Genomic DNA, 14,975 nt, shown 5'->3' with positions numbered 1-14,975 from the left:
AAGGATTGGCTTGGGGTTCAGTAGGGCTGGGTGTCCCTTCAAGTGAGGGGGGCGGGTGGTGTGTGTGTGGCTTGAGGGCTTCTAGGGATCTAAGGCTGTGCTGGAGGATTAGTCTAGGGTACGGTGAGGCCTAGGAGAGCTGAGGAGGCCGCGGGTCCCTGGAAGAGGCCAACTTGGGGGAGGGGGCAATTGGGGCCCAGGCTCCGACAGGCCCGGGGCTCCCGTGGGTCTGGGCTGGGGCGGGGGCCGCCTGCGTACTCGGAGAGGCCAGGTCGGCGGCGCCGGGGCCCTGCCCGGGGCTAACGGGCCGGGCCGTGGGGAGGCGGGGTGCCGGGCAGGCGGCGGCGCGGGCTCCGGACGCGAGGGCTCCCGCTCCCTCCTCCCGCCCGAGCCAGCCTCGGGCGCCCGGCGCCTCCCACGGAGCCAGCGCCAGAGCCGGGAGGCCCCGGCCCGCCGCCGCGGCCCGCGGAAGGAGCCGCCGCTGTTGTTGCTGCCGCCGCCGCCGCCAGGCCGCGCCCCGCCCCTGCTGCTGCCGCTCCCCGGTGAGGCTCGCGCTCGACCTGCGGCGCCGGCCCCGCCGCCTGGGCCCCGGGCCCGGCCCCTTCCGCGCCGCCCGGGCGATGAGAAGCTGCTTCTGCGTGAGACGGAGCCGGGACCCGCCGCCGCCGCAGCCGCCGCCACCGCCGCCCCAGCGGGGAACAGTTAAGTGAGGCCGGGCGGGCCGGGCGCCGCGGAGGCTCGGCCGAGCCGGCCCTGCTGCCCCCGCGGGCGGGCGGGCCGGCGCCGGCCCCGGGCCGAGGGGCGGGTGGGCGGGCGGAGCCGGGCCGCACCGAGGCCTGCGGGCTGTGTGCCCGGCCGGCCGCGGGGACAGGCCCGGCGGCCTCTGCTCGGCCCTGCGCGCGCCGCGGCTTCCCGTCCCCGGCTTGGCCTTGCGGCTTGGCGGAGCTGGAGGGAGCTCGGGGACCAGGGTGCGAGCAGCGTCCCCTGGGCCGGGGCTGGTGAGGGCTCCCGAGAGCCACGTCCGCCCAAGTGAGAGGTGAGGCGGCCCACCTGTGCCGGGGCACGGCGGCCACCTGCACAGACCCGGACAGTGGTTTCGCTGGCCGGGCCCGGGGGCCACTCTCTGTAGTCACGTGGGTGCCGAGCTGACTGCACCTGAGCCTCGGGCATGATCTAGGGTGCGGTCTCATCTGTGACCTGGGCAGAGCAGAGAGGACACCCAAACTCCAGGGCACCTGTGTGCAAGGTGAGGTGCCGGTCGGGGCACCCAAGACCCAGAGTACCCATCCTCGAAGGATGGTGCGCCTGTTGATGGTCACCCCACGGGGACTCCAGCGCAAATGAGGCTCAGGGGCAGGGGCCGGGTGAAGAAGGCAGACCCGTGATCATCTTCGTCCTCTTTGTTACCAACACACAACTCTTCCTGAATCATCAGCCTTTCCGGCCATTAAAAATGACTTGTATTCCCTGCCCCTCTGCAGCCTCTTCAGCAAGGCACAGGGGAAGGCCCCGGGAGGGCAAAAGGCAAACGACTGTTGCGCCTTCTCTGCTCCCCGCCCCCACCCACGAACCAGCCCCCCGCTCAGTTTTCTGCCACAAAGCAGACAGCAGGCCAGAGTCTCTTTAGGGGCCTTTGTCTCCGTGATTCCTTCTCAGTATAATCTCATTGTACATTTCTCGACAGCTGGCTGGATCTCATCTCATTTTAACTGGGCAAGAAAATCTTATCAGCTGCACCAGAAAAGCCTTAGAAAAGTTAGGAGATAAGCTGTGTGGAAGCCTAGACTAACTCAAAAACTCAGTGTACTCAGAAGATTAGTACAGGAGACAGGTGACACCTTTCTTGCTTGTGGGAAATTGAACCAGGTATTTCAAGACATTGTGCCATGCATAGAATATTTAAATGGGGCCTCTTCTGGGACCTGGGCACCAAGACCCATGTGAAGCAGTTGACATAGCAATTACTGGTTCATTTGAGCTTAGGATCATCTTCTTTAATCCACATTTTTCATTCTTTCCTTTTAGCTTTTAGGCCGCACTCCTGATTTATGCTGAAGGCATTTCCCTGCCCGGCCTCCTTCCCGCTGGTGGGCTTTTCCCCACTTTTAGCTGGAACAGTGCACCATGATTAAGTGCAAGGACTTATAATTAGGCCTCAGCTTAAGCCTTGGCTTTCCTACTTACTGTGTGTTCTTAGGGAAATTAGTGAACTTTTCTGAGCCTCAGTTTCCTCATCTGTAGAGTGAGGCTAATGATAATATCTATCTCATAGAATTATAGTAAGAAGCAAATGAAATATTATAAGAGAAGTGCTCAGCTCCATTCATGCCACAGGGCAAGTAGTTAATAGAAATTAGTGGTTATTGGGACTTCCCTGGCGGTCCACTGGTTAAGACTCTGCGCTTCCATTGCAGGGGGCACAGGTTTGATCCCTGGTTGGGGAACTAAGATCCCGTGTGCTGTATGGCGTGGTTAAAAAAATAAAATGAAAAAAATTAAAAATTAGTGGTTATTATTAAGGGTTTGTTAACTGGTTGATCAGAAGAGTAGCTTCAGTTTTTTTTAGAGTGCCTTTCTGTTTGTGCTTATTATTTAGGGCCACTAGGAAGGGATGGTAGAGTAGAAAGAACACTGGGCTTAGAACCTCAATTTACCTCCTGGAACCCAGGAGACCCTAGGCAAGTCATGGAACCTCATGGGACCTTTCTGAATCCCCATTTCCTCATTTGTTAAAGGGGCCTAAGAATAAAACCTGCCCCGTAAGGCTGAATGGGCTAATGTGTATGAATGTGTGTGACACTGTGGAGGGGGTTGGTGGGTCCTCACTAAATGTAAGTGGGATCTAACGGCAGACCCCGGTTTGGTGGGTCTGCTGTTTTGACAGTTTGTTGTGGTGGGGGAGGACTATAAGAAGAGCAATGCAAGAATATCTTGTTTGTGTACAAGGATATCTTGGTGCTTTACAAAACCATACAATCGTGTGAACACATTGTGATCCCCCTCAGGGCCTTGGAAGGGGGGAGTGGGCGCTGACGGTTCTTAATCTCTATCAGTTTCACAGCAGATTTGCTTCTGGGGGCATCAGAATCCAAGTGTCCCCAGCCCCTCTGCCTTAGCGGGTTGGAACTGCTCCATGCTTCGTGCTCAAAGAGCGACATCCTTGCCACACTGGAAAGTCATGATGGTGTTGGGGTCAAGAGTGGGAAATGTCAAAGGTGCTATTATGATGGTGAAGATAACAAATGACTACATGGTTGGATGCGGTGGGCTGAGAACACTGTATTTAGTTGGCTGTGGTTGAGTGAGCAGTCTCGTTTGCACGTTGGCTTGTGGGAGGGGAGGCCTGGGTTCCTTGAATGAGCTGCCGCTCCCCAGGCTGTTCTCGCTGTCTCTGAGGCCCTCCCTGACCAGCGTTGCACCGGCCCCACTGGCTCTCCTTGGCCTGGTGCTCGCTGGGCCGCCCTTGGGAATTGTGGTTTCCCTGAGTTGTCGGCACTGTTTGCGGCGGGGTTGCCTACCTCACGTCTCTTCTCCCCAGCTGCTTGGGAGGCAGGGTGTGCTTGACGTTGCCTTCTTGTTGGGACATCCTGTGGGCAAGCGTTGGTTTACTTGACACACTTCTGGCGGGATGCAGAGCTTGTCTAGGCTGAAATGTGAGAGGCCCGTGGGCCTAGAGCCCAGGGGTCACATACTAGAGCTTTGCAGCTCATACTCCCCTGAAGACTGGAGGGCCATCTTGCTGGGCCTGTGGCTAGGATCAACACGGGATCGTTCTACACACACACACACACTTTTTTTTTTTTTTTAATAAATTTATTTATTTATTTTATTTTTGGCTGCGTTGGGTCTTCGTTGCTGCACGCGGGCTTTCTCTGGTTGCGGCGAGCGGGGGCTACTCTTCGTTGCCGTGCGCGGGCTTCTCACTGTGGTGGCTTCTCTTGTTGCAGAGCATGGGCTCTAGGCTCATGGGCTTCAGTAGTTGCAGCACGCAGGCTCAGTAGTTGTGGCTCGTGGGCTCTACAGCGCAGGTTCAGTAGTTGTGGTACACGGGCTTAGTTGCTCTGCGGCATGTGGGATCTTCCCGGACCAGGGCTCGAACCTGTGTCTCCTGCATTGGCAGGTGGATTCTTAACCACTGCGCCACCAGGGAAGTCCACACTTTTGTTTTTTTTTTTTCAAACAGATACTGATCAGCACAGCAAAATGTTCAAAAGAATATCCTTTAGGAGAGAGAAATAAATGAATTCTTAACGAACTAAGAATCCTTAGGATGTTTATTAAAATGCAGAACCCAGGGCCTCAAACCCAGATCCTGAATCAGAATATCTGGGGAAGGGGCCCCAGAATCTGCATGTTTAACAAGAATCTTGGGTTGTACTGATGCTTACTGAAATTTGAGAACCCCAATTATAGATGCTTTTTAAAAATATTGTGAAACAAAATAAAATTTACCATCCTAATTGTTTTTAAATGTATACGTCAGTGGCATTAAGTATATTCATTCTGTTGTGCAACGAATCTCCAGAACTTTTTCATCTTGCAAAACTGAAACTCTATACAGTTGACTCTTGAACAACATGGGTATGAACTGCGCAGGTCCACTTATACGTGGAATTGTTTCCATAGTAACTACTGCAGTACTACACCATCCGCGGTCGGTTGAATCCCCAGATGCAGAACCACAGATACAGAGGAACTCCGAATTTGGAGGGCCAACTATAAGGTATATTCGGATTTTCGACTGCTGGAAGGTTTGGCACTCCTAACCCCTTCATTGTTCAAAGGTCAACTGTACTCATAAAACTCCTGTTTCCCCCTCCCCAGCCTCTGGCAACCACCATTCTACTTTCTAGGAATTTGACTACTCCAAGTACCTCATATAAATGGAATCATACTTGTGAGTATTTGTCTCTTTGTGACTGCCTTATGTCACTTAGCATAATGTCTTCAAGGTTCACCCACACTGCAACATGTGTCAGAATTTCCTTCCTTTTTTAAGACCGAATAATACTACATTGTATGTATAGACCACATTTTGCTTATCCATTTATCTGTCTATGGACACTTGGGTTGCTTCCGCCTTTTGGCTATGGCAAATAATGCTGCTGTGAACATATATGTACAAATATCTCTTTGAGACCCTGCATTCAGTTCTTTTGGGTATATATCCAGAAGTGGAATTGCCAGATCATAGAGTAATTCTATTTTTCATTTTTTGAGGAATCACCACACTGTTTTCCACAGCTGCTGCATTTCCATTACCACCAACAGTGCACCAGGTTTCCGATTTTTCCACATCCTCACCGACACTAATTTTCTGGTTTTTGGTAGCAGCCATCCTAATGGGTATGAGATGATATCTCACTGTGGTTTTGGTTTGCATTTCCCTAATGAGTAATGATGTTGAACATCTTTTCAGATGCTTGTTGGCCATTTGTATATCAGCTTTGGAGAAATGTCCTTTTTCAAGTCCTGTCCCCATTTTTTCATCAAGTTATTTGCTTTTTGTTATTGCTAAGTTGTAGGAGTTCTTAATAGATTTGGATTTTAACCTCTTATCAGATATATGATTTGTAAATATTTTCTCTCATTCTTTTGGATGTCTTTTCACTCTGTTGATTGTATCTTTTGATGGAAGTTCTGCAAGTTCTTTATACACATTAAAACCCTGTAAAGAAAATATTATCATCCATTATTCCAATTTGAGGGGCGTGGAAACTTAGGCCCAATTCATTTGAGTTGCTTGGGGTCACACAGCTGTGTCAGAGCTGGGACTCAAGCCCGGGTCCCTCTGAGTCCAAAGTCTGCACCCTTTCCATTCCTCTGCTTTACCTCCCAATCCTTCCCTGAGCTAATAGCATGAAGAGGCCCTATAGGGTCTGCAGGAAGTGGCCTTGGCTTGAGAAGCATTCATTTACAGGAGAGGAAATAGGAACGCAAGACTTGGGAATCTCTTCCTTCTGACCACTGGGGCGCTCCTTCCTGTAGATCCACATCATTACTTAGACCTTAGAAATAGCAGAGAAGTGCAGACAGGTTTTTAACGGTTTTGTTTATTTGTTTGTTTGTTTGTTTAAGCGTTTCATAAGCTTGTTTCAGAGCCCATCTGCTACTTAACAGTTTCCCAGACAGTCCGGGACTGTTCACGCCACCGTTGGTGCCTTGTCTTCTGCCTGCACTCCTTGCAGTACTCTGCACCCTCCATCTTTCAGGAAGCCCAGCTCCCTGACTGCCCAGCAAAAGGGAGCATCCCCTCATTTGCGGTCCCTTTCTTTCGGGACATTTCCTCCAGCCCGTGAGCCCTGCAGCTGGTACCCATGACTTATTCGTCGCTGTGTCACCCAGCACAGTGGCACTGCACCTGGGCTCTGCATTCTCCAGTCTCTGACCCAGCCCAGATCAATGAGGTCAGAACCTGGGGGTTGGGACAGGCAGCTGTAGTTTTTACAAACTCCTTAGGGGAGTCTTTGTGCAGCCTCCTGCCAGGCCCTCATCCAGCCTGCTCCAGCTGAGTCACACCCACTTCTGGAACCCCCTGGAGTGCCGCAGTCCCACCTCCCTTCCTCGGCAGATGGCCCAGCCCTGGGATCGTGGTGTTTGTCCTGCGTGGAGCATCAGTGACCCCGGCGTGGCACTCTCACCATCGCCTCTGCTGCTTTACATGCCCTCCTGAATCCGATGAAACATTGGCGATTTTGAGAGGAGGACAGGAACTTCATTCATCCATCCTCCCGTCCATCAGTCCATCCGTCCATCCGTCCATCCATCTATCCATCTATCCGTAATCCATTTATTGAGTTCTCATTGTGAGCTAGGCACTGTGGTGGACATATACCTTTGCACAACTGATGTTCTGCTAGGGAAAGTATTATAGCCTTCTGAGAGGCAAGACTCTGTGTAAGTGTGTATGTGCATGCGTGCACATGTATGTGCTAAGGCCATGTCCTTGGACAACATCAGGATTCTTAGTGACAGCACCTGTCTGGCTGGGCAGTGGGGAAGGTTTGGGGTGAATGGGAGATGTGACCCAGATTTTGAATGGTGGGATGGGTGCCATAGGGGAGGAACTGGGTGCTCTTGGGCAACCTGTGTTGGGGAGGGAAAGACTGGGGGACTTACTCTGAGGCTGTTCCCCATGGAGGATGACCTTCAGGTTCCTCCCTCCCTCCCTCCCTTCCTTCCTTCATCAAACATCTAATGAGTACCTACTGCCTTGTAGTCAAAGTTTGGACTATGGACCTGCTGTTTCAGCATCACCTGGATCTTGTTAGAAATGCAGCTTCTGGGACTTCGCTGGTGGCGCAGTGGTTAAGAATCCGCCTGCCAACGCAGGGGACACGGGTTCGATCCCCGGTCCAGGAAGATCCCAAATGCCGCGGAGCAACTAAGCCTGTGTGCCACAACTACTGAAGCCCATGCACCTAGAGCCTGTGGTCTGCAACAAGAGAAGCCACCACAATGAAAAGACCGCGCACCGCAATGAAGAGTATCCCCCGCTCACTGCAACTATAGAAAGCCTGTGCACAGCAACGAAGACCCAACACAGCCAAAAATAAAAATGAATAAAATAAAATACATTTATAAAAAAGAAAAGAAATGCAGCTTCTCAGGCCCCATCCTAGACCTGTTGAATCAGTATCTCTGGGAGCGGCTTTAAGACTGTTTTAACGAATTCCTTAGATGACTCATGCATGCTGGAGTTTGAGAACTCCTCATCCAGAATGTTGGGGTTTCCATCTTCACCATTGTTCCATGCTCAGCACAAGGGCCCTCCGTAAACATTTGTGGGCTGACTGTTACGCACCAGGTCCTGTTAGGTACCAGGAACGTGGGAGATGCTTCAGGTGGGAGGATGGCAAGGTCAGCCAGGTTTGAGGTATTAATGGGACGTGTGGGTGACCGTAGCCAACAGGGTACTAGATACACTCGTCTGAGTCTCAGGAGAAAAGTCCGGGCCGTGGAGGTAATTTGGAAGTCATCAGCACAGAGAATGATCATACGACCAAAGAAACTGTGAAGACCCGTGTGCAAGTCACCGAGCGGGTGGTGGTGATGGGAGGTGTCTGCTGACCTGAAGCCAGGTGTTCTGATGATTCTGGCCTGGGAGCCCATTTGCCCGGCGTTGAGGTGACATTTTTACTCTGTACACTGTGGCCATCAAGCCAAGGCTGTGACCGTTTTATGTCACCGAATATCAAGAGAATGTTGCTCTTGGGACCTCCTGGGGTGGGTTCATTTGTAGGGCATCTGCCTTCCATCGGTGTCCTTCTTCCTTCTCTCTAGGGGACAGTATGACACTAGACCTGATGGGAGTGGGTGGGGACGACCTTCATTTGCAGTGATTGTGAGCAAGTTGCAGGTTGCGGTGGGGCTCACAGTGTACTGGAGAACGCCCCCTCCTCCCCAGCACCAGGTTCCCTGGTTTTTCACGTTCGGGCCTATAGGGGCAGGCCTTTGGCCACGGCAGTGCTGTAGAACTTGATCCTGATTTATCTGGGGAGAGAGAACTCTGGGACCTAGCACTGCACTGTACGGGCTGCAGCAGCCCAAACCCCAGGCCCGCCTCACATGGTTTATGGAAAATCTGTTTGGTAATCAAATGGTTAATATCAGTCTAAACATAGGTCTGATGGAATGGATGCATTTGTACACCAGATTCTCCTATTAGAAGTAACAGACCTTCACTGGAGAAAAAGGAAGTGCTTGCCATTGTTAGTTCCCTAGCTGGAAAGTTCTTTGTGATCTAGGGGAGCTTAGGAAAATATTTGCTTTAGTTCCCCAGTATCTTAGCAGCCTTCCCAGCAGCCTGTGGCCTGTTGCCACCAGGTCGTACTCAACAGCATTTGTCGGAACGATTTGGTTTCTGACTGGTCACTAGATAAGTGGTCCAGGCCCAAGTACAGGTGGCGCCAGGATGCTATCCTGAGGTTCCGTAGTGGACGCCTCTCAGCCTGTGTCCCCCATGGGCAGCCCCCAGAGCCGGCTGGCCATTTGCCTGGTTGCCGCAGGGACTCTGGCCTCAGCCTGCAGTCTCCTTAGGAGGTAGGGCTCTGCACCAGGGCTGCCTGAGGTGGCCCAGTTTGTGTATTTGTGTGTGTTGTGGGTGCATTGGTGAAGCCTGGCCTCCCGTCCTCTGTCCCCTGCTTAAGATTTTTTAGCAGGAAGGTGCCAGGAATTATGGAGCAACAGAGGAGGGCATGGGTTCCCCGCAGCCCACTGGTACCACTGCTGCTGCTGGGAAACAGGCAGAGAGCTGCCGCCCGACGGCCAGAGCCGGAGCTTTTACTGGGGGACGGCCGTTCTCAGTGGAGGCCCTGCTCTTTGGCCGTTTCCCACAGGGAGTGAAATATTTATCCACTGCTTTTCCCCAGCCCCACAAGCTGCTAGATGTGCACAGTTTGTCTTTTGTGCCCTTGACTTTGGATTTCAAACAATCTGATCACAAGTTCATCCTTCTGTAGGGACTTCATTAACTCACTGGTTTTGTCATTTCAACTACAGTAGCCCAATTTAACCTGCTCCCCCCGCAATACTTTGAAATTACTCTCCTCAAAAGTTGTGTGCGAGTCCTGCCTTCAGCCCTGGTGGGCAGCGAGGGCTCCGCTTCTTAGTCGGCCTTCCTTCCTCGCCTGGGGTCCCTGCTGCGCCTCCTTTGAAGGCAGCACCCCCTGCCCCCCGGCAGTTGTTGCCTCCCCCCGCGCAAAGTGCTTTAAACTCCTCGGCCTGCACCCCACCCTGCTGCTGGAAGGGCCTCCGTGGAGAGAGGTCTGAGCTCTGCTAGTTGGGTTTTGATTTCAGTACAGGAGCTGATAAAACGAGATAAACCCCAGGCTCACAGGGCCGGGGAAATTAAACAGAGATGATATCAAAGTTCCCCTGAGTTTTCAACTGTGATACAGTAGCTTAGTTTTCTCCCAGACTGGGGCCGGGAGGCACGCCTTTGATTCTGAAACAATGTTCAGCATCAGTTAAGCCCAGCACTGCTGACTTTTAGGGATTAAGCACACTGTTGTAGTGATTCTTTGATCAGCTACAAGGGAGCCGTGTGCTGTCTGTATGAAGGGGCTTTATAGTTAAAGTTCATTTCTCTGTGAACCTGGGATGACAGCACTGGTGAGGTGCTGCAGTGCTGCGAGCTGGGGCCTCCCCCAGGCACCATTTGCAGCATTGCAGGCTCACGCAGGAAGCTGTTCTCTTACCCAGTGTTATTGGATAGAACTCATTGAGCACAGCGTGGAAAAAATCCTGCTGGCCTGGAAATCACACCTCACCCTAACTGACCCCATCCAGTCCCTTTAGTCCCAGTATGTACAACACACACACACACACACACACACACACACACACACACACACACACACACACACACTCATTCTCTGTCTCTCTCCCCACCTTGCAGAGCAATCCTCTTGGGGCAGACACGGGCACACCTGTCCAGAGCGAGGCTCTGTAGCCCCCAGCCTTGGCAGTGATCTGAGTGAGGCTGGCTGCACACTCGGGGTAGAGGTTGGGATAGGGACCAAATGACCTGCGAGGTCAAGCTAGGAGGACTAGCTCAAGGTCAGTGTCACCAATGTACTCTCTCCGTGCCCGAGGGCAGATGTGACTCCCAGGTGCTGCCGCCATCTTCGTTCCTTACCTCGTGTTTACTGAGAACTGACTTAGCTTCAGGTTGGCTCAATCCCGTAGTTCTCAGAAATCTCAACATCTGTTATCTTGGCTTCTGAAGTACTGCATCAACTTTTGGCTTTTTCTGTGGAAGGCCTCCTTGTAGCCACAGCTGGGACAGTAGAAGTTTCCCCAATTGCACCTCCACCCCGGTTGGCCCTGTGACTTCCAGTTGGTCATGGAGCCCCCGTGTGCCGTGGATCGCACTCACACCGTGCTATACATCAACCTATTCCCTCCTGTGCCGGGCTCGGATCTCCCTCATTAGGTCTAAATTTACCTCCGTCGTACACAAACATGGCCTTAGCTCAATTTTATTGTTGTAAATTATTTATGAGGGAAATGTTGAATCTTGAAACTGAGGTGTGGGGAAAATTAATCCCATGTTACTTCTATCTTTCTGTACTCTTTCCCCCCCCCTTGCTTCCGTTACTGGGCTACAGCTAGAGAAAGAAGAGCGTTGGCATTTTAAAATATAATTGGTGTTCAAAGTGCTTTCTTGATGGGATATCGGATGGGAAGTCCGTCTCTCTCTGCACAGTGTATGGAAAGCAGACCAGACTGGGGAAGGAGGGCCAGAGGTCCCGTTGGGCTCTGCCCTCTGCCAGCTCGTGGTGTCTGAGAACTCCAGGCTTCCGTTTTTCTCCTCTAAAACAGGGATAATACGCCCCAGCCACCTTCTAGGTTTGGTGTGAGCATCGATTGAGAAGGAGCCCGAGAAAGCTTTTTGGTAATTGCAGGGTGCTGTTCAGATGCGGAGAGGTGTGTTAGTGTGTTCTGTGTGCAGCTAGGATTTGGAGATAGAGGTGGGTGCTGGGCGGGGAGTGCTGAGGGTGACACCAGCTGTTGCAAGTAGGCCTTCGCGTTTTCTGCTGTAGCCCAGCATCGCATCTTGCAAGACAGGTTAATGTTGGCCTTAAACACCCTGCTTCCCCCGCTCCTCTCCCCGCGGCAGGTCTGCTCTGCAGCCCGGCATTAATGGCCTCTTCTCCCCCTCGCAGAGGCCTGGCCTGTGACCCGGGCAGCCGCGGACACAGTGGTGCCATCCCTTCTGGCTGGAGGCTTCGCACAGCCCGGGGAGCACCGAGAGCTAGTTAATAAATGGCCTTTTGTTAGGAAGGTCAATTGAAGTGACGGTAGAGACGCTGTTAAGAGTAATTTGCAGTCAGAAAATATGTAATTCAGGGCAGGCTGCTTTGAGTGATTGCCTCTGCCGTGGATATCTTGGGCGTTTCTCATTAAAAGCTTCCTTTGCTGGTGGTGGTGCTTCCTCCACCGCGGAGCTCCGCGCGGCGAGGAGTCATTTGTCTGTATCTCACAAAGGCTGCTGGATCCCCAGGGCACGGTCACTGCGGGGGAGGAAAGAGGGAGGCGTGCATCGGAGATGCTCGGTGCTAAGGCCCTGCCCGCCGCATCCTCCCAGCCTGCAGGCCGGGCCGTGACCAGGCACGCGGGCCCGGCCGCCGGCTCCTTTGTCTGCTCCGGGAGGCCGCCCGCAGCCATCTTGGGGCCCGGTGCCGGGCTGCCCGGTGCATTGTGGGAGCAGCGGCGTCAGCCCCCCGCCCTTGCTCACGCTGCGGAGCAGAGGAGGGCCGTTGCCATCAGTACGTGGCATGTGGTGCCCCGACGACGGGCATCTCTCAGCTAATAAAATGTTTCTTATTTATTCCCATGCTCACTTCCCCCCTCTCTCTCTCTCTCAGATAGTAGAAGCGCTACTATCTCAAAAAAAAAAAAAAAAACACTTACCTCTGATGTTCTTTTATTAAATTCACAGCATGATATTTTAGCACTGGCAGAATTGTACATTCCATTAATGAGTTGTTAATTGCGAAGCATTTTGGTAACCAACAGCAGGTACCAGTATTTTGCAAACTGCAGCAACGTTATTTCCATGTTACCAGGAATATGGGGTTTTCCACGTGAAGTACTTTTTGATCAGTGTTTGCTTTGGATTGGGCTGGTGCAGATATTTAATTCTAAACCTTCTTTATTGGGGGCATGCCTGCGGATTCCGTCAATAAATATTTATTTAGTGCCTACTGTGTGCAGGAAGCATTAAGCCCTGTTCTTTATGCAGATAAAGCTGCCTGGTAAGTGAAATTTGAAAATAGAAAACGATGCAGTGATGTGGTTTGGTGTCCTGTCCCCCCTGCCCTGTGCTTCTAGAAGCTTATTTTCAGTAGAATTAAGTAAAGCATAACTTAGTTTGGCTTTTGTCATAGACAGAAGCTGAGAGTGTGGCTGCTGCCCGGCACTTCCTAGCCTTGATCCGAGACTTGGCTCCGTTGCCCTGACAAGTCTGTTTCTGGAGCCTTTCGTGGGTTCCAGGGGACGCTGATTACACGGTAACTTGCATACAGCATTCTGGTTGTTTCTATTCAGGAGGCTGTAGTCATTTTTAATAGCCTCTGCCTTTTCTGATTCTAGGCTGAGAGCTAAGAATATTCCTCCTGCCTGCCTAGTTAGGCAGGGTGTTTGGTTTGCTTTAGAAGCAGTAACCAGCCTTGAGAGATCTGGCAGACCTACAGCCAGTGGAATTCAGTTGCTGCAGAAGGAGGTAGAATTTAACTTGCTCTTTTTCACTGCTTGTCCTTTTAAAAGCACTAGAAGTCATTTACATAAGGTGTTACGTTTTTTATTTGCTTTCTGGTGCACTGCCACTCGAGCTGCCCAGACCCAGTGCTCTCTATATTCTGCTTGTCTCCTCTGGTCACATCAAGAGGCAATCAGCAGCAGAATAATAATTTCATTTCCCTCCCTTTCTCCCAAAGTGCCCAACAAGAATTATGGCCATTGTTAGTGCTTAGCTTTGAGTAAGTGCCCACATGACCTGCGGGATTAAACACAACAAAGGGACCTGCCAGTCCTCTTGGGAGCAGCACCAACCGTGTTTCTGGCCAGTTACACTGGACCTTTGTATCCCAAACCCTCCAGTCTCATTTGCTTTTTGTTGAGCGCCTACTATGTGCCAGGGAACCTCTCCAGGCCCTTGATTTACGCAACTCCTTTAGTTCTCACAGCAGCTCTGCGACTGTCAGTGTCCTGACCTCTTGCTTGCCCGGTCACCAGCTAGTAAGTCATGGAGCCTGGACTCCAGTGCCATGCCTTGGCCTCCACGCCCAGAGCACTTTCTTCTGTGTGTTTGCAAAGCTCTGCCGCCCGAACGGTCCACCCTTGGATGTGGTAGAGGCTGTGGATTTGGAAGGCTGCACTTCTGCAGGGAGGTATTGTGAGGGAGAGAGACGGAAGGTACTGTTAGATTTAGCCGTGTCTGATTTATCCTCAGAGAAGCTGGTGGTATCTGTTCAGAAGTCAGGCAGCTGGGCAGGAGAGTGTTCAAAGCTAACTTGAGAAGAGCAGGGGCCGGAGATGACTTGAATTCTTGATCTGAGGAAAGGGTCCAGGGCTCCCTTAGCCAGTCCAGGTACATGGAGCTTAGTTCAGGATATTTGCCCCAAGACACTGGTTCTGTCTGTGCGAGACTTTACATCGTTCACTTTAAATGCTCGGTTTGAATTGTACGCTTTCTTTTTCCTTTTCGGAACCAGGAGCAATCCGCCATGCCTGAAGTCAAAGACCTTTCAGAAGCCTTGCCAGAGACGTCAATGGATCCCATCACGGGAGTGGGGGTGGTGGCTTCTCGGAACCGAGCCCCGACAGGCTACGACGTAGTAAGTCAAGATTCGCTGATTCGGCAAATAGTTATCCCCTGTGTTCAAGGCCCTCTGAACCCTGTGTGTAAGATGTGCTGCTTCTCTCTAGGAACTTAAAACAGGGAGGGAAGACGTCACCAATGGGAAGGCGTGGGGAGCGTCCTGCTTTGGGAGTAGATGACCTGAGCCCATCTGGGCTGTTTCGTGGCCTTAGCTGGGTCACTTGACCTCTGTAATGGTCATCTTCACATTCTGTAAAATTAAAGGGTTGGATTAGTTGATTCCCAAAAGCATTTCTAGCTGTGACATTTCATGAAAAGGATCCAAGAGTCTGAAAGACCCTTGGTTTGTTGTCACAGATTGTCCTACATGTATAAATGTCGTGAGTGTATTGACATATGTTTATATAGCTCCTTACAGTTTACAAAGCAGTTTCCTACCCATGAACTCATTTGGCTCTCATGATTCCCTGGAGGCTGGGAGGGGAAGTTGCTTTCTCTCCACTGTGCTGATCAGGAGAACTCAAGCTCTGAGAAGGGAAGCGATGGAGCCCCAGCCCTTGGGAGTGGTGAATCAGGACCAGACCCCCTCCCAAGTCCAGGGCTCTGACTGACCACATCACTGCAGTATAGTAGAGAACTTGCTTTGCTT

The 14,975-nt window shown here is 51.9% G+C and overlaps 1 protein-coding gene across 4 annotated transcripts in view; it reads left to right on the top strand.

Annotated features, from left to right (window-relative positions):
- The first annotated feature begins 277 nt into the window (after positions 1 to 277).
- MVB12B (multivesicular body subunit 12B) overlaps positions 278 to 14,975 on the top strand; it is a 185,669-nt gene continuing 170,971 nt past the window's right edge. For 2 of the 4 annotated variants that reach the window (XM_082467827.1, XM_082467826.1), the window contains exons 1-2: positions 286 to 701; positions 14,220 to 14,342. In XM_082467827.1, coding sequence (XP_082323953.1) covers positions 621 to 701; positions 14,220 to 14,342 — 204 coding nt within the window. In that variant the 5' untranslated portion in view covers positions 286 to 620. Of the gene's footprint in view, positions 702 to 12,897; positions 13,017 to 14,219; positions 14,343 to 14,975 lie in introns of all 4 variants that reach the window. The other 2 variants (XM_082467828.1, XM_082467829.1) reach the window with 2 other exon arrangements.

Source organism: Balaenoptera physalus, assembly GCF_965194825.1.
Source record: "Balaenoptera physalus genome assembly, chromosome: 7".
Classification (NCBI taxonomy): domain Eukaryota; kingdom Metazoa; phylum Chordata; class Mammalia; order Artiodactyla; family Balaenopteridae; genus Balaenoptera; species Balaenoptera physalus.
Note: the sequence above shows the minus strand (reverse complement) of the source record. Positions and strands in the feature narration are given on the sequence as shown.